Here is a 25,284-nt window from a genome sequence, read left to right as displayed (position 1 = left end):
GTGTGAAACTTTGATGAATTTAGTTTCCCGGTACGGTATAAACAAGCAAATATTTGCAACTAAAAAGTTAAACGGAAATAGCAAAAAGCATAAATGATGAAGACAAGGTTGCAAAATGAAATGGATTCGATATCGCGGAATAGAATGATAAGTTATGAATGGACACGTGAACGTCATGATGTGACCATTATTTTTTCATTTATTTTATTGGTAAATGATTTACAAATAAATATGAAAGAGTGGGCTCAACAAACCAAAGAAAATAAAATGAATCCTATATAATATAATTCACGATTATATATAAATATTATATAAACGATGAAAAAACAAAAGAGGTGTGTAACAATTCTTGCGTTTTACTTATGTGTAACAAATCTCAGTAGTCGAAACTCTGCCGAGTCTATTATTATACAATTATGATTATTATTGTAAACGATTATTACACTGTATTTCTTGTTATTGTTCCTCGGTTGGGTGGAGATGTCTGAGCGGGGGATCCATTTGTACAATCATTGCGTCATTAAAATATGATTATTAATTACTGCAATGAATATTTGTTTTATTTACCTATTTTCAGATGACGACATCATCCTTTATAGTTACAATGATTTTTTATACTGATTTTATTCTATGAAAAATAGTTTTTATATAAAGGTGTATTATATTTAATTGAATAAAATAAAATTATTCATACCTAATCATTAGACTATCTTTTTCTCAAGTTAAAAGTATTAATTTAAAAATATTTTATTATTTGCATATAATATAACACAATCCATAATGAATCGCAATAATTACAAATCTGAATGTTTATACACTATTATCTACTAAGGTTTGAAACTAATAAATCCAATTAGTAGATAGAATTCGAGAAATCAAATTTGTTTACGTAAATGATAAGAAAACATTTTTAGAATATTAATTTTAACAGAATCATTGAATTCTATTGTACAACACCATTGGTTTGTGATGTAATGTTTTATGATTTATTATCATGAACTTTATTACTATACATTTATGTAGTAAATTTGCAAATAAATAATATATATTTATTGAAATATCTAACATACTATGTATGCATTTTAAAAATCTTTATGATGTGATATGTTAAATCTATAAAGTTCTTTAAATTAATAGTATATTACGAGGATAGACAAATTTTAACATAATTTGTCTTATCGATCAATATTATTTATATTTGAACATTTTAAATTATGCATTTATGATTTATAACATATAAAATAAAAAAAGTATCCAGGTGCTATTTTCAAATATAATATTCCAGGCTTTTATAATTAATTCTCATTCGATAGTTTCCTATATTTGTCATATAAAATTATTAACATTTTTGAATATATATTATTTTAGCATTGTACATTTATTTCAAGAAATTCGTAAAGAAATTCTTTGAAAAATTACCTGTATTAAAGATTTTGGTTTCATATATATCAAGTAGCTGGGCTATTCTGTTATAATTAATTAACATGAATGAATGTGTGAGATTGTGCACATTATTAGCTAGTAGTTAATAAGCTATTGAAGTTAATAAGTTTATGAACTTGAAAGATAAAATAAATTATACAATGAAATTATAAATAAATTTCCTTCAATTTAAACTTTTTATAGAAATTTATGACTACATAAAATAATTATATTTTGATATTAATTATGATGTTATTGAATAGTTAATTCATCTATATTACAATGAGAATCAACACATTAAAAAATTACATGGATAAAAATTGAATATTATGTTTCATATTTACAGTAAATCAACAAAACGAATAAAAATAATTTAATAACAAAATATCTTAATTATAAACTAGAATTTTTTAAAACTATAAATATTTCCTGGTAAAGTAAATATTATGGTAAAATAAAATGTAAATAAACTGGTATAAATATTTACTGTGAATAGTAACATTTAAAAGTTTAAAACAATCAGATAAACGCATATTAATATATTCTCTATTCTTTCTTTAATCTCTGTGGTAAAGTAAATAAAATAGAAATTCTAAAAGAAAAATTCGAAGTTACTAGAGTGTAGACTACTAATAACAAAAATATCTAACGCATACATTCATTTTCAGTAACAGATTTTTGGAGGTTAAATACTTAATTTTATTTAATAGTAATTACATGATTTCATATTAAATACTCCGGTGGATATATAATTTTTGGTTTTGAAAAGTTTACGAAATTCTAATAGCAAAGATAAACCTAATTTGAAAAGATAGTCGCTATAATAAATTTAAACATGATTGGAAATTTTGAAGCGGTAATTAAAAAGAAAATTAAATAAACATTTGTAAAAAGTATTATTATTTTTACATATTCATAATACTGGTAATATCTTATTTAAAATATTACGGTACATAATTTAACGTATTGATTAAATAAATCATAAAGTATTTATGAAATTATACCACTTTTACAAGTAAATACAGGTTGATAATAATTTTTATTTATTTTCGGGATAATTAATTATAATTTGTTGATAAATACACTATAAATACGCTGATAAATATTAAGTAAGGTAATATCTGTTAAAATAAACTAAAAATATTTCTTAAATTAATCTGTATGATATATGGTTGCAATGACAAATCGTACAAATTTAATAGACCACATAAGACCGATTATATAATAAAATAATAGAAATTCTAAAGAAATATATCGTAAGGTACCATCCAAAAGATAATAAGCTTCCACACCTTAATGATAAGAAAACTTCTTGAAGATATTGAATTTTACTGAATCGATCAGTTACATATAGCCGTGTCGCCGTGTTTCACAACAGAATACTAAAAATTTTAAATAAATGTTAAATATTTATTTAAATTTCTACACAACATAATTATTTAAATTCTTTTACATTAATTCTTTTACATTAATTACATAAATTCTTTTGAATGATATTCATTATTAAATATATTGTTTTTACTGAAACATTATCTATTATTTTACTTATAAAATGAAACAGATTTACATTAAGCTAGTGTATGTTACTATATTTTATGTTCAGTTAATACAAAGTGAGGATTATACTTGTGTTTGGTACAAAGAATGTGGTTATAACGAAGATAATAAAGTACGTAATTGTCTATCGAATACTACTGCACAATTAATTAATGATGAAGATGCTGAAAAAATTCTTGTAAAAAGATGTCCACATTTATTCGAAGATACAAGTAAAATAAATTTTGTACAAATTATAATGAAAATTTAAAAAAATATTATATTTCTAAATATAATTCTCTTTAACTATTGAAGATTAAATCTTTAATTTAATCAATTTATTATAACAATAAAAAACTATAATTGATAATATATCAATATTTAGTTTTTTTTTTATAAATATTAATCTTTAAAGTAATATAACTTTTTTGTAAAATATAAATTTCAATTGAAGCATATAAAATAATTTAATAATTCATTATATATGAATACATAAATTATCAAAGCTTAATTATTACAATGTATTATTGATTTATTAATATATGTTTTTATATGATATTATATATATATATATATATATATATATATGTGTGTGTGTGTGTGTGTGTATCTTTTAATATATATATATATATATATATACATATATTTTTTGTTGTTGAATATATATATATATAAAATAAAACTATTAATCATAATACTTTATCAAAGCAAACAAAAGTATTTGTGTAGATTGATAAATTTGGATTGGATTACAACTATGTAGTATAATTTAGATCCCTTTAATTACTATTTACTATGTTATATATACTTTACTATGTTATTTAATGAAATTGATATTAATTTTATTATTTAAGTGAACTAGTCCTTTAATTCAAATACTACATATTCGAGTTTAAAAGTTATCCGGCGATATTTTTTATATTTATATAATGTGTATTTTATATCCTTTGTTTAATATTATATGAATAATAAAATATGTTCAATACTTTATTTTTAATCATTATTAAAGTAACTAAAATAAAAGTTAGTTCGTCAAATGTTCGACAATTTATAATTTGCTTTATGAATTTCTTATTTTTATAATTTATAATTTATAATTTGATTTTTAATGTATAAATATAGTTACTATAAATATACTTATAACTAAATTATAACTAAATTAATAATTTATTAAAGAAAAATTAAATAAAAAATAATTATAACTTTTTAAATTTTTACCACATAATAGTTTAAGACCGCATATGCATATATTATTTTAAAAATTTGTTACAATGATTTTTAATATTTTTACTTAGAAATATGAATGAAAATTATTATTTAAAAATAAATATATATTTTTTTAGATCAACCAAAGACTTGTTGTGATAGTCAACAGATAAGAACGATGGATTCGAGTATGGAAATGGCAGAACAAATTTTCGGTAGATGTGCCATTTGTTTAAGAAATCTTTTTCAATCTATTTGCGATTTTACTTGCAGTCCCGATCAAAGCAGATTTATGAATGCAACTGAAATTAAAGTCAATAAAAACGGTGACGCATATATTGAAGCACTCGAGGTTATTATTTACGGTGGATTTTCATTATTAAGTTTATAGTATAATCTTATTTCTATTAATCATTATTAAGAATAGATTAGTAAATCATAATGAATCATTTGGTAGTATTTTAAAGTATTTTGTTATTATTATGCAAATATTTCAATGAAGTTTTAAACGTTCATTACTTTCAATTAATAATAATAGTCTATTCTTATACAAATGTCGTCTAAATTCAATCTATTCACTGAAGATCTTTTTTATTTGTAGATATTTTTATCAGAAGAATATGCAAATTCAACTTACGATTCCTGTAAGGACGTTGTGAATCCATCGAGTGGAATGTTAGCTATGGATTTTGGATGTAACGGCGCTAAGGATTGCACGCCGAAACGGTATTACTTTTTTAAAAATTATATCAATATTTTATTCTGAAGTATTTTTTATCTGATAAGATTTTAATTTTCATCATTTAGCTGGTTCGATTATATGGGTAATAGTAATATCAATAGTTTTGTCCCATTTTTTATTGACTACGTTTTTAATGCTAGCGAATTACAATCAAAATTTATTACTCATTCCCTGAATCCCAAAACTAAAAATTGCAGCGAGCGATATGATGTAAGTTGATATTATATAGTAATTCATATAAATAATTATATCAAACTTTATTATACTTATATAATGAGGGAAACGTATTTGTATAAATATTAATAAATTTAAGTAAGCCAGTGAAATATATTTCCAAATTGAAATAATCAATAAATTTTAATTATTATGTTTTTACAGAATTCAACTTTAGCATGTAGTTGCGTTGACTGTAGATTAGCGTGCAAAGTAAATAATATACCTATTTATAATAAAGCTCCCATTGATTCCTGGAATATATATGGAATTGTAGCAGGTTTAACGATTATTGGTATTAGCACATTATTTACAATTGGTTTTTACCTTTATGGTTTTAAAAGAAAAGCAAATAGTAAGTTAATTTTTTAATTTAATTCGTTATTTTAATATAATCATTAAAATATTTAAAATAAAATATTGAATGTAATTTAATTAATTTTCATGATTCTTTGAATTTGTACACGAATGCATTCCAGATTAAATCTGCTTTCTTTGTAGTATTAAATTCTTTGATTATCTGTGAATCTGCAAATATAACAATTATTGATTTTATTTATTGTAATTGATAATTTATTTTGGAATATTTCAGACTATGATTTAGAAATATCATTTACTGATAGTGACTCAAATCTTGGAAAATTGAACAAACAGAAAACTTACGGTGAACAATTTCGTTCAGCACTACAATCTATTTTTATTTTTATTGGAACATTTTTTGCTCAATACCCTATAAGTTCACTAGCTATTATTGGAAACATTGCTATTTTACTAAGTTTAGGAGTTTCAAGATTAACTATTACATCAAATCCTATAGAAATTTGGTCTGCACCAAATAGCCGTGCACGATTAGAAAAAGATTTTTTCGATAAACATTTCCAACCTTTTTATCGTACTGAGCAGATTTTTATCAAATCAGTGAATCTTGAAAAGGTATTTGTGATTAAGTCAGCATAATTATAAAAAGAGAATATATAAATCTACATAAAATTATAAGTATTAAAATTTTTAAAAGTACACATATCTGTACTGGGAATTAAGATAAGGAAAATTGTATCTCTTTCCATAAATAAATGTGCATGTGCATGTGTGCGTATGAATTTATATAGATATGGAATTAATTTTTTACTTTTACTATTGTAATACGTACAGTTAATAACTATATAGTAATAATACATATTGTTTAATTTATGATTGATTAAATTATATAATTTTCTAACGACTAGTTATTTGAAATAACAAATATATTTTCTTAAACGTATTTTAGTTCTATTACAACATTTCAAATGAAGAACTAGAATTCGGTCCTATTTTCCAAAAGAACTTTTTATTACACGTATTAGATTTACAAGAAAAAGTAATGAAGGTAACAGAAAATTTATGTTTATATATTTTTATTCTTGTAAGATTTATAAATAATTAAGAGAAGTATTTAAGCTTGGACAAGACGAGGATGAAGGTCTAGAAAAAATTTGCTATGCTCCGGTAAAAAATGATTTTTCTGGTCCAATGACTCTATCATATTGCACAATACAAAGTATATGGGGTTATTTTAAAAATAATATTGAAGAATGCAATTCCAATTATTTACAAAAAATATACGAATGTTTAGAGTATGTACACATTAAATATATGCATCTAAAAATTAGTAGTTTAATTTTAAAATTGATATATTCTTATTTCATTAAGTGTATGAATAATGTATGTACTTTCGCATTAATGCTTAATAATTATTGTTTTTAGAAATCCTTTTAATATAAATTGTCTGGCGCCTTATAAAGGTCCAATTATTCCAGCCATATCATTGGGTGGATTTTTGAAAGACGGCAAATCTGATTATAATGCTAACGATTACATAAAATCAACAGGATTAGTTATAACGTTTTTAGTTAAATTTCCACATGATACAGAAACATTAAATCTCGCATTAAAATGGGAACAAAGGTGTAAAATAATAATAAATCTAAAACTCATAATTAAATGATTTTTTTTCAAATAAAATTATTTTCAAATAAATTATTTTTGTTAGATTTATTGATTTTATGAAAAATTGGGATAAATATGATCGTCCAGATTTTATTGACGTTGCTTATTCAACGGAAAGATCAATTGAAGATGAACTGGAGCGAACATCAAAGGCTGAAGCAGTGACAATGATTTTGAGTTATTTGCTTATGTTTATTTATATTTCAATGGCTTTGGGAGAATATAAATTATCCTATCATTGTTTTGTAAGTAAATGCGTGATATTCAAAGGTGTTTTTATTGTTATCTATTCTATTTATTTATATAAAATAACGCATGAATATATTTTATTTCATAGATTACTAGTAGAATTGCTTTAAGTATAGGCGGAATACTTATAGTACTTTTATCAGTTAGTTGTGCTGTAGGAGTATTTGGTTATATTGGTGTACCAACTTCACTTCTTACAGTGGAAGTAAGTTTGCCTCATAAGTTAATTGAAGCAAATAAAGAGTTAAATAAGACTTTTATTATATTATTGAATTTACGAAAAACATTAACTTTAAAAATAACTTTATGGTATATTTTATTGCATTGTAATATAACAAGATATTATTCTCTTATTTATTTGACTAATAAATTCATTCAAATGTTATCAGATAATTAAACTACAACATTTTGTTTCATATTATTAAATTCTATAAACGCAACATAATACATGTTTTAATAAATATTTGTTTTGTATACAATTAAATAAATATATTTTTTATTTTTTTAATTAGGTCATTCCATTCTTAGTATTAGCTGTAGGTGTTGACAATATCTTCATTTTAGTTAGAGAGCATATGAAAACTCCTCGTAAACCAGACGAATCTATACCAGCTCATATAGGAAGAATTGTGGGTGTAGTCGGACCTTCAATATTGCTTACAAGTGCATCTGAATGCTGTTGTTTTTTCATAGGTATTTTTACATTTGAAAAGAACAATTCGATAGGATGTATTAATATTTTTTATTTTTTAAAAGGATCCGTATCTGAAATGCCAGCTGTGAATACTTTTGCCAAATTTGCTACATTGTCTATTTTTATAAATTTTATTCTTCAAATATCTGTTTTTGTGAGCCTATTATCTTTGGATGCTAGACGTCAAGAGGTATTATTAATTTTTCATTCATGAAAATATTACTTTTATTAATCAAATATTTAATTTTAGATTAATTTATTCTTGCGTATCTTTATTTTTAGAAGAATCATTTAGACTGTTTTTGCTGCATTTCTTTAAAAAAACATCCAGAAAAAAGTTCTAATGTCGGCTTAGTAAACTTATTTTTTGAGAGAATTTACACGCCAGTCATAATGGTTAAGCCAATACGTATTTTTATTCTCGTTATTTTTATTGTTGGTTTGACTACGAGTGCAATTATTATTCCTAATATTGAAATCGGACTTGATCAACAACTCTCTATGCCAGTTGATTCATATGTTTATAAATACTTTCAGGTAATACTGAATTTCATTATTTGATTAGCATAAATTACTTATATTATGTAAGAATAATTAAACTTCGTATTATAATTGAAAATATTCATTTATGTTGAAATTAAAAAAAAAAAAAAAGTATTCAATTTGTTACAAATTTCATTTTTAATTATTTTTTTTGTTTATTGTAATGTAAATATAATTTATGAAAATAGTCTTTGAAAATTATTTTTTTTTTTTCGTTATTTATAGTTTTACATTTAAAGATTCGAACATTTTATTTCATATAGTTCTAACTACATAATAGTAATTAGTACATAAAGTAATTATCTAGAAAATATTTACGATATCTAATTAATGAAATAATAGAGATTATATTTCTACATATAATATGAAACGGTTTTAAGATAATTCGAAGTAAAAAATTTAAAGAAAAATTTAATTCTACTATTATATATTGTGATTTTTATAGTATATGCAAGATTTATTGTCAATGGGACCACCAATGTATTTTGTAGTTACGAAAGGGTTAAATTATAGTAACTATGATGTACAAAATGCAATTAGCGGTGCCTCAGGTTGCAACGATGATTCTCTTTACATGCAAATATTCTCAGCAGCAAATCGATCCAATGAGTACGTAACTAGCTATTAGATATTGATTTTTAATATTTTCAATAAATATTGATGTTCATTTACAGAACTTACATATCCAAACCTGCATCTTCGTGGCTTGATGATTATTATGATTGGTCCACTATCCACGGTTGTTGCAAGTACTTTTTAAATAATAATTCATTTTGTCCTCATAATGAAGGTAACTACTATTAGCCAATTCAATTATAATATTCATAATTATTTTCATAATATTTTGATTCATTTATAAAAATTATCCAGAATCTATTAACGTAAAATATTTTAAGTATATAATATTCGATTAATAAATTAATTTCAATAATTCATATTATTTAGAATCGGATATGTGCGAATCGTGCAATATTCTACACGATGAGAAATATAACTTACGTCCAGATTCTAATAGCTTCAGGAAATATTTGACATACTTTATAACAGACGTACCAGATGAAAATTGTGCTAAAGCAGGACGTGCATCTTATTTAGATGTAAGTATTTTTAATGATAATTTACAAGATAATTTGAAATATACTAGCAATTGAATTTTATAGTTTCGAATTGCTTTCTGTATTAAATTTGCTCTTAAATCTGCACTAATGTTTTAATTTTTCTTATATTTTATAGCTCATTTAATTAATTTATTTTACAGAATACAGCTTATATTTTACATTAATATTTCATTAATCTTATTTATTTATGTAATAATACTATTCTAAAGTTAATAATTAATTAATTAATTGAAAAAGATTTATATTTTTAGTTTATTTGCTTATGCAATATACTTTTTTATCTTGAGTTGATATCATAATATTTCTATGTATGGCATGCCATAACAGTTTCTATTCAAAAGTAGTTTTAAAATCATTTCATTGAATTGTTCGATAAAATTAATAAATTAAATTAATTAGCAAGATAATATTACAAATTTAAAAAATTTAATTATATAATAAATTATTTATATTAATCATAAACTCTGACATGTAGTAGAACACTTATAAAAATATTATTGATAAAAATGAATTTTTCCTTTTTAAATATAGTAATTCCTGATTTTCACATAATTAGATTTGAATTAAATCATGTATAATTAAAGTATTGTATTAAACATTCTAGGGTATTAATTATTATTACGATAACTATGGAATGGCAGATGTTGGAGATTCATATTTTATGACATATCATACACCATTAAAAAAATCATCTGACTGGTACGAAGCCTTGCGAAGTGCAAGACTAATTGCGTCAAGTATCACGAATATGATAAACAATGCGAATTTGACAAGTAATAAAATTACAGTATTTCCGTATAGGTAAATATTTATAAACAGCACAATTCATTTACTCTAATTTCTTGTTATATTTAATAATTATAATTAACCATAAGTGAACAAATTTATATTTAATTAATAAGTACCATAATATTAAAAACTGCTTATGAACATAAAAAGCAATTATTCAACTCATGTATCTTTTTGAATTGAATATATTTAAATAGCGTGTCTGCGAAATTTATAATTCTTTATATAAATTTGTTTCCAATATTGGCATGTATGCATAGGTATTTGACTTATAAAAAATTAATATTTTCTCTAAAAAACAATCATGTACAGTTTTTAATTTTAAAGTATTAATATGTATTAAATAATTAAAAAATCTTGACTAGACATATTTACCGTGTAAAGAAATAGAAATTATTGAAATAAAACAACTTTTCTTTCAGCATCTTTTACGTATTTTACGAGCAGTATTTAACAATCACATTAAACACTATAGTATCCTTGGCTTTTTCCCTTATGGCTATTTTTATTGTGACATTCTTGCTAACTGGTTATTCAATTTTTTCTGCCATAATTGTATTGATAACAGTTACTATGATTGTTGTTAATTTAGGTGGTTTAATGGTATGGTGGAATATTTCATTAAATGGAGTTACATTAGTAAATTTGGTTATGGTGAGAAGTTACAAGACATTTGGTACCAATATTATCAGAAATAAGCAAAAATAAGTTTTAATTCTTTTTATTTCAAGGCTACCGGAATTGCAGTAGAGTTTTGTAGTCACATAGTACATGCTTATTTAATATCAAATAAAAATACTAGAGAAGAGAAAGCTACAGAATCCTTATTACGAATTGGAAGTTCGGTAAGTATCTGCTATATCTGTTATTTATATATATATATATATATATATATTTGTGCCGTTAATATCTTGATTTCACTAAATTTTTAGATTTTTTCCGGTATAACGCTGACAAAGTTTGTTGGAATTGCTGTACTTGGTTTTGCAAAAACTCGAATATTTACTGTTTTATATTTTAGAATGTATTTAGGAATAGTTTTATTTGGTGCAGCTCATGGACTTATTTTTTTACCTGTTCTATTAAGTTTTGTTGGTAAGTGCAACTTAAATATCTTAGAAATAATGAATTATATTGTCAATTTATTTTCCTAATTTTATTGTAGGACCTATAGATCAAATGAAAAACTGAATAATTATTTAATATTTAATTGTTATTGATTTGCTTGTAAATAAAGAAAAATTAAAATATGATTCACAACATTTATTTATTTATGATTACAGTTTACATCTATTTTAAGTCTTAAAAGCCATTTCTATGTAACTTTAGAAAATAAATTGCAAATGTTAACAAGATATTGAGAAACATTTTTCATTTCAAATCAGTTTAAGAAAAGTATGAGGCATAAAAGAAACTAAGAAAACAATTATTTAGGATATTATTACTTTCACTTTACTAATAGTGATGAATAGTTGAACTTAAGTTATTCTAGATAACAATTAGAGCAGATAGTTTAGTAGGTATTGTATCTGAATTAGTTCTATCCTTTAGTTTTCTATCCATTAGTTGTTTATCAGCAATTATGAAATAATTATTCAATATCAGTTTATATCCATTACAGGAAAATGCATTGTTTCTTTCAAGTTTCCAGAAAAATATTACTATTCAAATGTTAAAGTGTTTTGTTTTATTTCTATCTTGATTACAATATATATGATCTTTAAACTGATGGTATTAATAAAAATTTAAATTCCACCACGAAGGCGAAGAACAAGATGGAGCGTTGATTCTTTTTGGATGTTATAGTCGGATAATGTTCTTCCATCTTCCAATTGTTTACCGGCAAAAATGAGACGTTGCTGATCTGGTGGAATTCCTTCTTTATCTTGAATTTTAGCTTTCACATTTTCAATAGTATCGGAAGCTTCAACTTCCAGTGTAATAGTTTTACCTGTCAATGTTTTGACAAAAATTTGCATTCCACCACGAAGGCGAAGAACAAGATGCAATGTTGATTCCTTTTGAATATTGTAATCTGAAAGTGTTCTACCATCTTCTAATTGTTTACCAGCAAAGATTAGACGTTGCTGATCTGGGGGAATTCCTTCTTTATCCTGGATTTTGGCTTTAACATTCTCAATGGTGTCTGATGCCTCTACCTCAAGAGTAATAGTTTTACCAGTCAAGGTTTTAACGAAAATCTGCATCTTGAAACTATTCAAGAGAAAAATATGTTATTAAATATTTTAAACAATATTTTAACAGTAAAATTGTATTATAATCTTAATCTTTTCATATTCAATACATTGAAAATAAATTTTATTTTAATTTCTTATTTTTATAATTGATTTATTGACACAGATAATGGTAATGTTAATTGTTCAGTTACACGTAGGAATATTTCTTTTTTTGATGTCCTATTTATGTTTGTAGTTTTTAATAAATACTCCACTTGTTTTCTCAACCGTACTTTAAATTTTAAAGTATAGTTTTTCTAGATTAATATTTGTTAGATTTGAAGTTTGTTTAAAAGTAATATGAAACAAAAATTTTGACGAAATTTCCGAAATATGAAAATTGATTCTATTTTGTTATAATGACAAAAGGCATCATTCAAGATGGCTGAAGTTTACCACGACTGTATTGGTATAACGAATTATGTTACATTGCCATGGTATAATGGCCGTCGGTTGCAACTGAAAATTCTAATATTCTATTCTAATCAATATTATAAGCAAGCAGATTTTCAATTTTTATTCAAAGCTCTTCAATTTTATTTCATAGAACATTATGAGTACACCATTTATATAAAATATGTAAATAACAATGAAATATCTTTTTCAAGCCTCCCTTTGTTGGAATACATGGAAAAACAGTGTAAATTCGGAAATCGCAAAACATTGTAAAAATATTATAAAAAAGTTTTGTTTGTTCTTCCATCTTCCAATTGTTTACCGGCAAAAATGAGACGTTGTTGATCTGGTGGAATTCCTTCTTTGTCTTGGATCTTCGCTTTAACATTTTCAATAGTATCAGAAGCTTCAACTTCCAACGTGATGGTTTTGCCAGTTAAGGTTTTAACAAAAATTTGCATTCCACCACGAAGGCGAAGAACAAGATGCAATGTTGATTCCTTTTGAATATTGTAATCTGAAAGTGTTCTACCATCTTCTAATTGTTTACCAGCAAAGATTAGACGTTGCTGATCTGGGGGAATTCCTTCTTTATCCTGGATTTTGGCTTTAACATTCTCAATGGTGTCTGATGCCTCTACCTCAAGAGTAATAGTTTTACCAGTCAAGGTTTTAACGAAAATCTGCATCTTGAAACTATTCAAGAGAAAAATATGTTATTAAATATTTTAAACAATATTTTAACAGTAAAATTGTATTATAATCTTAATCTTTTCATATTCAATACATTGAAAATAAATTTTATTTTAATTTCTTATTTTTATAATTGATTTATTGACACAGATAATGGTAATGTTAATTGTTCAGTTACACGTAGGAATATTTCTTTTTTTGATGTCCTATTTATGTTTGTAGTTTTTAATAAATACTCCACTTGTTTTCTCAACCGTACTTTAAATTTTAAAGTATAGTTTTTCTAGATTAATATTTGTTAGATTTGAAGTTTGTTTAAAAGTAATATGAAACAAAAATTTTGACGAAATTTCCGAAATATGAAAATTGATTCTATTTTGTTATAATGACAAAAGGCATCATTCAAGATGGCTGAAGTTTACCACGACTGTATTGGTATAACGAATTATGTTACATTGCCATGGTATAATGGCCGTCGGTTGCAACTGAAAATTCTAATATTCTATTCTAATCAATATTATAAGCAAGCAGATTTTCAATTTTTATTCAAAGCTCTTCAATTTTATTTCATAGAACATTATGAGTACACCATTTATATAAAATATGTAAATAACAATGAAATATCTTTTTCAAGCCTCCCTTTGTTGGAATACATGGAAAAACAGTGTAAATTCGGAAATCGCAAAACATTGTAAAAATATTATAAAAAAGTTTTGTTTTTATTTATAAAAATATGTATTATATTAAACGATATTTACCAGAAATGATTATTTATTAATTTCCAACTATAATAAAAAGACGTAAATAGAAGACAATACAACTTCTTCCACCAAACTTCCAACAAAGAATGAGGTGCCCGAATTCCCCGTAGCTTACTGCAGTAAAACCAGTTCAACTATCCGTCAACTCTCAGAAAATTTACGTCATAATACAAATTGACTGTCATAATTTAGTTTACAAACAAGTAGTAAGTAATACCAAAGTTATATATATATTCTAAGCGCTTAGAATGGAACTCGTTATACCTAAAGTATATGCTCGTATCAGAAAAATATTCTGTTATGTTATTCTATGGTTGTTGTTTGCTACATATGCTAGAGACCAATAAAGTTTACGAAAGCATTTTAAAATTTATGCTACATAACATTCTTGATCATAATAAATCAGTACATTTATAGCTATGCAATGGCATTTCACTTAGCAACGAAGGAATCCAAATTTTAGATACGTATGCGTTTGTAGTATCTGATAATTATCAAAATAAGTAATCAGGTGATCATATATTCTAAACTGATTTAAGAAAATATTTAAATTATAATGTGATAATTAAAATGATCGATATTTATAATAAATGTTCGATCAAAATCAATGAAAACTGTAGAATTAATATTCCTGTAAATGATGAAGACATGAAAATTCATTTATTATACTTATAATGTATAATTTAAAATTTTGTTTAATAATTCTCCAAACATTATTGAAGAGATAATGAAAGAGATGGATAATGGAAAATAATTCGTAGATATCATTCGTTAATTAAGAGTTTACAAATATTATTTGTAATTTTTATCAATACTTATATGAAAAAGTAACACCAAATTTAAATAGTATGTTAACTGATTTATAAAGAAATTTCTATGTATATTCGATCTAGGTCATATCAAAATGTATAAATGATAAAATTATCAAGTTTTTACATTAGAAATGATATTTAAAAAGATTTCTATGATAAATGAAAAACTGAATAATGTTGTAAGAATTATAAAAGTATGCACATTTAAGATATTTATATTATTATATATATATATATACATTTTTTATAAACAAAAAATATAAAAATATTTAAATTAAAAATGTTAATAAATTCAAAACAAATTTATATTAGTTTTCATCAAAAGCTTTACTGTTTTATATTTTGTATTTATTATAATTAAAATCAATAGAGGGGGAAAAATATGTTGAGCGTGTTAATTAATAAAGGTAAAGAAATAATGTGATATTAAATTTTGAATATACTGATCTTTCAGTTTCTAGCAGTGTTATTATAATAAAAATAATACAACTTTGATCATTTGTAAATATTTTCAAATTTTTTATGTCTCTACATTTTATATTATAAGAGTTGGACTCAGTAAAAATATAATTAATAATTTAAGATTCAAAAACGATTTAGTATATTTAATTGACAGTTTTAACGTATTTATAATAAATTTAGATAACAGAACGATAGAAAGTATTTATTACATTCGACGATAGCCTTGGTTATTAACGACGATGGCCTTGTTATTAAAACGCGGAATATCATTATCACACTACTATATATAATTTAAACAATCTTATGTATGTTTTACGAAAGAATATAATAATTATTCAATGAAAATTGTACATCAATTTTCAAATGTCAATCAACTATTACATAAAATTTTCGCCATATGTTTACAATTTTTAATTAATAATTTTTATACATTTAAATAGATTAAATATACACAAATTTTATATTATTTATTATTCATACTATTTATTGAATATTTTATATTATTTGACGTTTAATTCGTATTATCATTAGTCATAATAGTATTAATTGATTATACAATATTAATTTCAACATGAATTATACTTATTAAAAATAATTATGTAAAATTGAAGTTATTCGATAATTATAAATCATACCAAGTGTTTAGTGATGAAATAATTGTATTGTCAAAATAACCTTCAGTGTCACCGATAGTTATGCAACAAAGAAACCAATCGAAAATTATCTGACCATGCAACATGTAAGCCGTAGCTTTAGATAACAGGTTATTGAATTTTATCATTTTGATAAATTATATCCGTTCTATATTTTCAAAATACATATGATTATAAATAAATTTAAACATATGTAAGTTTCAAAGTAATTAGTAAAATTCTCCATGACTAAATCGAAAACTTTTTATTAAATATTAATAATATTTAAATACTCAAATGATTATGAGTTAAAATAAAAGTTATACGATTTAAAAAGTATGCAATTTACACGAATAAATTGTTAATACGTATCCCTAAATATCTTATATCAAAGATAAATATATTGATTGTAATCGTGAAAGAGATAATTTTGAATTCAATTTAAGATATATTCTTCAATACTATTCTTCAGAGCTGTAAAGAAAGAAATACTCTCTTTTTATGAAAGAATTCTTAATGTATCGATCATCCTACATATTTAAATTGTTTCATTTTGTCTTAAATAAATTCTTGAATTTGTAATGACAAAATAAAATAAAAAGTATAATCAAAGGAATGTACTATATTCAATAGTAATGATTAATTTTCAAAAAATTAATTAAATCTTGTGATTTAAAAAAAAATATTTTATGTATAATACGAAAAAAATGTAGAATAAATAGTAGTACAACCTTTTTTAATAAAAATAATTGAAATTTATTTTTCATATTTGAAATAAATTATATTAATTATTGATAGATTGGATTGTCAAACTTTGTTTTATTAACACTTTTACTCACTTCAAAATATGAATTTTAATTTTATTATTAAGTAATTGTAATTGCATTATTAATTTTTTATACAAATTTTGAATTCATATCTACAAGAATAAATTTTTTTTATAATAATACTTTTAATGCTTATATATGAATGAAACAAGTAGAATAAAATTTTGTTTTTTCAACAATTATTTAATTATTATAAGGCATGAATAAGGATAAATATTAATTGATAAATACATATTTTAATATCAACAAAAATTTATATTTAATTCGTGTATTTCTTTTTCTTTCTTTTTACTACAATATCAACGTCATAATTCTATATCATAATCCTATGACATTCATTGCATCACAGATTATATCACTTATATGATAAAATTGTCAGTGATTCATTCATTCAGAAAAGTATCAAATATTGTCAAAATATTAATAATTTGGTGTTCAACAACTTTGTATAAATAACAATTTTAAGATAGGAAAGAGAAGTAATTTTATGTTGTATAATTGCACTATATTAATGTAAATTTCTTGCTATATGTTTTAACATTATGTATTTAACAAGAATCTTATGTTTCATTTATGCATAATAATAATTTAGATATTACAATATAAAACTGATACTACAATAAAGCTATCAGTCATTGATAATTATAATTTCATTGATACATCCATTGATTAAAAATTAATCTAAATATCTTTAACAAAGATTTTATTACCTAAATTTAATAAAATAAAGCACCTGTGAAAAATTTAAAGATTAGTTAACCATTAAATATATACAGTTTTTCAGTAATTTAGATCAATTATTATACAATCAATATATAATTAGCAATTATGAATTTTTACTGTAAAATCGGTGAAAGGCAACTGCCAGGTGAATTAAATCAATAGTATTTGTCAAATTTTTCTAGTAAAAATAAACTTTTAATATAAAAACCATAAATGGCAAAACTTCTTATTGTTTAATTTTAATCACTTTTTTATGAAAACCATACAAAACAACTTGTCTATCAAAGAATTTGTCATATTATTGTATCGTTTTTCCGTTATCACAGATTAGTTTTGGTGGCAGGCCTGTTTATAAACTCAGGCCTATAAGGCCCTTGTTAGACTAGGTATTTCCGGTATATCTTGATATGATTTTCTATTGAAAAGTAAATGCCAACATCACGTTTCCAATGTTGGAAAAATTCTCGTTAATACAAAATAAGCCACATCCCAATTATTCCAATATGCAGTATGAGCTCTTACACTATACAAATAATCAGGACCTATTATTCGAACAGCTTGCAGCACATAATCTAAGCGTTGAGCTAATTCTGAAAAATAAACAAACTTATATTGATTATTACTGTAAGAGTATATATTACATATGGATACATACATTGATTACACAATACAATGAATAATGTTATTATAATTTAGCTAGTATTTGTATATAAATTTATAATATAAAAAATGCATTACCTTGGTCAGGTTGAATCGGTGGGTTATCAGGTGTAGAAGTTCCTTCTTTAACATTCCATCCACTTCTTACCAAACCCCATAAACTCCAACCTCTTTCTGCATTCCTGTTTGATGTATCAACTGGACTTGTATCATCTTTATCATCATTATCTAAAATAATGGATAAAACTGTATTATATAATAGTTTATGTTGTTCCTTTTATTATGAATTTTGGAAAGTATTTATTCGAGCAATAATTGCAATTAAAACTATAATATTTAATTTAAGCATTAGATTCAAAATTTTTTTTAAATATTCAATTGTATATTACTTTTTGAATAAATAATGAAATATATTATTATTTTTGATAAACAATAAATTTTATACACATTAGTACCTTAAAAGTAGACTCTGGAGAAAATAGCTCTTGTGTTATTTTATTTAATAGCAAATAATCAATCGAAACATAAAATTTTTGTTATTGTGATCTATACAAAGCCTAAATTAGATACTCATGCTGTGCCACATATGTAATAAACTTAAGATTTAAAAATTTAATCGAAATTTTAATTAATGGAAATTTTATTAGGGTATCGAGAGTAGTTTTATAAGGAGTATATTATATAAATAAGTTAAATTTAATATACACATACCTGATTGTGGATTAATTTGATCACCGTTATTAATCGATGGTGGTGGTGGTTGTTCAACTTGTTGACTGTCCACTCCACCATGTGTTGGGATAAGAACTGGCTCTACTTTACTATATCCTCTTTCTAATAAAGGTTCCATTCGATATGCAACTGGATCTGACCAATGAAATATATTATAAAACCTTTTACATAAATATTCTGGCATTAAGTCTGATCGATTGGACGGTGTACGTGTACGTAAAGCTAAAAATACAGATAGTGGAGAACCCAAGCAAAATAAATTTTCAATCTGTAAACAGAAAAAGTAATTATATACGATATATTTTTATAAACTTATGTACATTGTTCATCAATTTAATTATAGTTTATTAGTTTGATTTATGTCAATGGTTAAAAACTATATATTTAATTCAAATATATTGCTTATCACGTTGTTAAAATTAAATTTAGATTAAAACTGCTGTGTAATTTAAATCTATTTTTTTAATTTGTACTGTATTAAAGTGTCCAAAATATCACAGAATCTTTAACACACTTACAGGAAACTGTAAACCCTCTGATGAACGTTGAGGTGAGCCAGGAGGTCGCGTTTCAAATCCCACCCATCCTGTGACAATATCATATACAATAACACATCCTAAGGAATGTGCTAAAACTGAAACTTTTCCTTGCCATCCTGGATGTCGGCTAGTAAATTTGAAATATAATCTGTTTAATTCTTTTTGAAGACCAGCTTGCACTTCCCCTCCATATAAAGGACTTGTATAGTATAATATATCCATCGCAGAAGTATTAAGCAGATTTCGAATTCTTAACACACTATATGGAGTTATAGCTTCAACTATATCTAAAATAAAAGTATGAAATTAGTATCTATTTTACTTTTATATTCATTACATTCAAATGTTACCTCCATCAAGTTTCAGGGAAGATCTCCATTCTACAGGAAAAAATTCAACTCTATGAATAGAATTTGGAAAATATTTCTGTTTCATTCTTTCCACACATTCTCTAAACCTGCATTTAATAAAAAGTAAGTTTAAAATATAAATTATTAAAATTTAAATATAATTAATAAGTATAGAAATTTTTTATTATTCTGATATTATTATTCTGATAATAAAATTTAGTTTTATTTAAACAAATATAAGAAATCATAACATAAATTTAGTATTATTAATTAATTTCTTATTGACATTTGGCTGTACAACTAAATATATGTAAACAAAAATATAAATATAGAAAATTGTTTAAAAAAATTAATAGATTAAAAAGTAGCTCAAATAGATTTTTTATATGATAGTACCTATATTAATAATCTTATATAATAATCTTATAAGCAAGAACATGACAAAAACGTACATTGCAGTATTACGAATAATTTTGCCAGTATCACTTTTATGACCAATTCCATGAACTATAAAAACTAAATGATCAATGTCTTGTGGTTTATCATCCATTTTAGCTGATTGTTTATATCCTCTTACAAGTCTATAACCCGTTGCTATAAGAAATACATTGATTATGTTATTAAATAAGTTAATTGTAAACGTTTTTAATAAATAGCAATTTTATTAAAATATTTCATATCGATTACAAGGAAAATTGAACAATTTTACAATACAAATGAAAATTGAATTATACTAACTTTTAGTAAAGCCAAATTTTGATGTTACGCTACGCATCAATTTACTTGGGGTATACTCGCTGTAAAGAACCACATCGTTTATTGCATGCCAATCGATGTGATATTGAGTGAAGTGTTCTGTATGAAGTACTATAATTTAAGAGCAGGTTTAATAATTTATTAATGCCTATAAATGAATATCTTATATGTGAAATGCAAAATTTACCTTCATATGAATGTGATGGTGTACTAAAGTCTGGTGTTGAACTTGACTGTGTGAGAGTTTGTCTTTGAAACATTTGTAAATGAGCTTTTTCAATTACTTCAGAGTATTCTAATTCTAGAGGTATCCAACTTCCATCATAAAACCATGTACCTCTTATTATTTCCCATTCTTCACCTATAAAATATTTAAAAATAGTTTTATATTGATCTTTTTCAATATTACTAGTATTAATATTACTAGTATAAAATTAAAATTTTATTCTATACACAAGTTTTGATTGGATATCCCATTTCATAATCTATATGCATATGTATATATAAAAATTATATAAAAGAAAATTGCAGTATATAGTTACTGATCCTAAAATCTTTCTTCACTTTTATAGAATTATATAAAAAATATACATAAGCGTATCACAATTAAAAAAAATTATTCTTGAATATATATCATAACATAAAAGAATCTTTTTAATTAATAATTGATTTAGGATAGTTATCATTTATATAATAAATCTGTAATTTGTTATTTACATTCATCAAAATAATAGTGTTGTTAAATGAAAATGTAAATACTTTAAAATTTTGTCTTCTCTCTCAATCACTGTATTCTTAATGCATTCAGTTTTAATAATTATAAATATTCATGTCAACTGTATATTCGATTTTTATTTTATTTTAGTTGTTAAAAAAATAATTTATTCAAATAACGTTTATGTATGCTAATTTAAAACAAATCTGATAATCTGCATAAATAAAAATTTATTTTCGATATAAAATTTCCATATTATAAAATATTTTTTATTAATGCTTATGATTCTTATGATGCTAATTACATAATTACACTATTATAATGAAATGAATAATTATTTCAATGATTAGTTATTATTTTAAATGAGTTTTGAAATTGAAAGTAAATAAATAAAAACATAAAAATTAGTAACAAAAGTTTAACATTTGAAGCATTGTATTTTAATACTAATACTTAAAAGAAAATCTATCTATTATTCTAAAGATTTAAAATATTTATTATAAAATGTTTTTTTATCATCATTATCGTAAATAAATTCTTACAATTTATTTTATTCGCTTTTTGTATTTATATTACTTACACCTAATTTTAGAATTTAAAATTATATAAACAGTTAACGAAACTAAAGTCTTTATGTACAATTTTTAAAATATGTATAAGTAAATGGTATTATTGTTTGTAATATAAAAACTATATTAATAAAATTTAATCGTATTTTCTTATAATTTAAATGGGATTTATTTTAATTATTAAAATCAATCTTTTTATATAAATACAAAATTATATAAAATATTACAAAATTTTGTTTGATTTACTTATAAAAAAATCGTTTACACTGTTCATCTTTTATTACGATTGGTTTTACAAAGTTGGGAAATATATAAATTTATATAAAAACAGGTTATTATTTTACAATTAAAGCCTACAAGAGAAATTAAAAAAGCTATTTATAATAAATTCGAAGATATACCAATGTTTGTTACACTAAACGTGTACAAATAATAAATTAAATTAGTTTGATAAATATTTCGAAATTGTACCGAATAATAAAATAATTGCACATTTTTATGAAATAATTTAAATAAGCCAGGGATTTAAAATGTATTATAAAAGTTTAATCTTGTATAATTTTAGTAATAAACAAAATACTTTGAACGAAATTAATAATTACATGTGCATAAATAAACGAATAAACTGTAGATATTAGTTTATAATTACATTAGTTTCTTTATAATTAAGTTTATTTAAGTCTTGCATTATTCTATTATGATAAGATGATATTATCTTATATATGTAATTAAAACTATTATCTAATCAACTACATTTTTGAGTAATTTTCAGTTGAATGATCTTTGAATTTCCCGCGTTTAAATTTAAAACTCAATCAAACCAGTCAAATGGTCAAAAATAAAATTAGTTTTACAAACTATACTTTAGTAAATTAAAGTATGATAATTTCACCCAATAAAGCTTTAAAAGTATAAAAATTATACAATTAAATATAATTTTTAAATTTCAAATTGATACGTACATGTAAATGAATTTATAAATGTGTCATAAGAATTCTGAGTGAAAATGAATTAAATTATGAGTAGTATTAGAAAATTGCTGTAGTATATTGTACTTTGTTAAATTTATTTCATTCAGTGTAGTATTTTATTTTTTATTATATAATCCATATCAGCGTAGAGGTTAGTATATTATCAAAACATTTTCGAACATTTAGTTGGAGAGAATCTTGACGCGTGACCTAATCAGCATTAAATAGTAAATTTATATCACGTTTTTATTTATTTGCGCGTAAGGGCGTATAATATTTAAAATCATTATTAATTCTCCAAATTGCTTAAATAATTTTCTGGTAATATAGACAATAATATAGCCATCTACATTTGAAATCCAATATTAAATATTGTCTATTTTAATTGTACAAATTCATTGCACAATAATTCCTTATAAGTTTTGAATTGCTTAATGTTAAAAATTAGAATTTGATATTGTTTTATAAGATAGCATTAAGATATATAATAAATTACCTGGCCAGTATATGGAAACACACTTCATATTTTCTAATTCAACATCATACATTCCACCTCTGACAACAACTCTTTCAATATTCAGAGAATTATTAGTATTTTCATTTTCATTTGTATTATCTTGCCTTTGTCTCCAAGCCTTTTCTATTCTTAAACTGTCATATCCACAAAAATCCATCCACCTTTTATTTACATCATCTCTATATAACCATCGAACTTCTTCAGGTGTTAATGGTTCAGCACATAGTAACTGCTTTGGTATCTCTTTTTCTTTTTTATTTTCCTCATCACTAATTCCATTTTCTTTTAAATTGTATTCTAAAATTATAATATGAAATAAATTACTATGATGAATCTACTTAAACATTATTCAAAATAAAATGCATAGAAATATTACAATTGTGAAAATTGTTAAATTGATTTTAAAAAGTTGAAGTCTGGTTATTATATTAATACCTTCTAAAAATTTTCTTTTGTAAGACATTTAGTTGTTATCTTTTTGCCATTAAAAATTACATGTTTTCAATTATTTTTATGTAACTAGTTGATAAATTATTAAAATTTATGTGTGCTTGTGTGTCTCACTTTTTGTGTGTGCGCGCGCGTATGCGCGTGTGCATGTGTATGTGCATGCGCGCGTGTATGGTATCTTAATAATAAATATTAAATGTAAAAACTTATATTAATACAATAAAATTTTTTTTTAATGAACTTATACAGTTGAAATAACAAAATAGTTATAAGCTGTTTGCAAAATAATTTTTGACAGTTATAGTTATATGATCTATAACGTTAATCAACATTTGTTACCAAATTTATAACTTTTTAGTATTTGTAAAATGTTTTCAAATATTTTTAGTGTGCTTCATAATATATATAGTATGCTTCTTATTATTAACATAATTAAACAAACATAATAACATACCTATGTGAGTAAGATCAGTGTCATGTTGTGTCTCATTAAAAGGATCTACATTATTCAATAAATTTGCAGACATCCTTTTTATCAGGATCACAATCCAAACAAAGAACGCACTAAGGTTTGTTTTGAAAGTTGGAATTAAGGTTCAAATTAGTAGTAACAAGCACTCGGTTACCGACGTCTTTCGATAATCAACACGCACCAAAGCAAGTTAAAAAATATATTGATACATATTCTTTTGGCGTACACTGTATATACCACTGATTTCTAATTGTCACAAATCCAAACCGAGGCACACACTCACGTATACACATACATAATGTAACATTTTTTAATGTGTAATAATCGAGATACGAGTTCTTTCTGTAGTTAATTTACGGCGTACATTTACTTGCCGTCTTTCGAAACAATATGATCGTGGGTCTTGAAGTGTATGACAGGCTAATGATATTCGCGACAATTCAACGAAAACGAAATATTGGCTTCTTCTCTTCTTCGTCTTGCGTGAACTATCGTACACGCTTTTTGACACC

At 23.5% G+C, this 25,284-nt stretch overlaps 4 protein-coding genes across 4 annotated transcripts; 2 read left to right on the top strand and 2 right to left on the bottom strand.

Moving 5' to 3' along the window:
• The first annotated feature begins 2,956 nt into the window (after positions 1–2,956).
• LOC105367629 (Niemann-Pick C1 protein-like) lies at positions 2,957–8,080 on the top strand. The gene is made up of 13 exons (XM_011506396.1): positions 2,957–3,191; positions 4,302–4,516; positions 4,766–4,890; positions 4,972–5,116; positions 5,285–5,474; positions 5,712–6,052; positions 6,387–6,485; positions 6,557–6,732; positions 6,863–7,063; positions 7,149–7,350; positions 7,443–7,559; positions 7,867–7,983; positions 8,048–8,080. Exons 1-13 carry the CDS (start codon positions 2,975–2,977, stop codon positions 8,078–8,080), a joined length of 2,178 nt encoding a protein of 725 aa, XP_011504698.1. The 5' UTR covers positions 2,957–2,974.
• Positions 8,081–8,105: 25 nt separating this feature from the next.
• Positions 8,106–12,171, top strand: LOC105367282 (Niemann-Pick C1 protein-like). The gene is made up of 9 exons (XM_011505936.1): positions 8,106–8,238; positions 8,331–8,585; positions 9,037–9,200; positions 9,266–9,381; positions 9,537–9,688; positions 10,314–10,510; positions 10,921–11,152; positions 11,230–11,343; positions 11,431–12,171. The coding sequence occupies exons 1-9, from the start codon at positions 8,125–8,127 to the stop codon at positions 11,650–11,652; spliced, it is 1,566 nt and encodes a 521-aa protein (XP_011504238.1). The 5' UTR covers positions 8,106–8,124; the 3' UTR covers positions 11,653–12,171.
• A 15-nt stretch (positions 12,172–12,186) lies between these two features.
• On the bottom strand, positions 12,187–14,682 carry LOC105367281 (polyubiquitin). Its single transcript, XM_011505935.1, has 3 exons — positions 14,583–14,682; positions 13,439–13,827; positions 12,187–12,323 (listed from the first exon to the last, which is right to left on the bottom strand). The coding sequence occupies exons 2-3, from the start codon at positions 13,818–13,820 to the stop codon at positions 12,244–12,246; spliced, it is 462 nt and encodes a 153-aa protein (XP_011504237.1). The 5' UTR covers positions 13,821–13,827; positions 14,583–14,682; the 3' UTR covers positions 12,187–12,243.
• A 3,492-nt stretch (positions 14,683–18,174) lies between these two features.
• Positions 18,175–24,893, bottom strand: LOC105367628 (phospholipase DDHD1; the record flags this gene model as incomplete). Its single annotated transcript, XM_011506395.1, has 10 exons — positions 18,175–18,631; positions 18,780–18,929; positions 19,413–19,701; positions 19,952–20,259; positions 20,323–20,429; positions 20,775–20,916; positions 21,061–21,189; positions 21,266–21,439; positions 23,830–24,147; positions 24,755–24,893. Coding segments are annotated over 10 exons (1,908 nt in total), but the record flags the coding sequence as incomplete, so codon positions are not given.
• Between the last annotated feature and the right edge of the window lie 391 nt (positions 24,894–25,284).

This window comes from Ceratosolen solmsi, unplaced genomic scaffold (genome assembly GCF_000503995.2).
Source record: "Ceratosolen solmsi marchali unplaced genomic scaffold, CerSol_1.0 scaffold7, whole genome shotgun sequence".
In the NCBI taxonomy this organism is placed as follows: Eukaryota; Metazoa; Arthropoda; class Insecta; order Hymenoptera; family Agaonidae; genus Ceratosolen; species Ceratosolen solmsi.
This window is presented reverse-complemented; position numbering and strand designations above follow the sequence as displayed.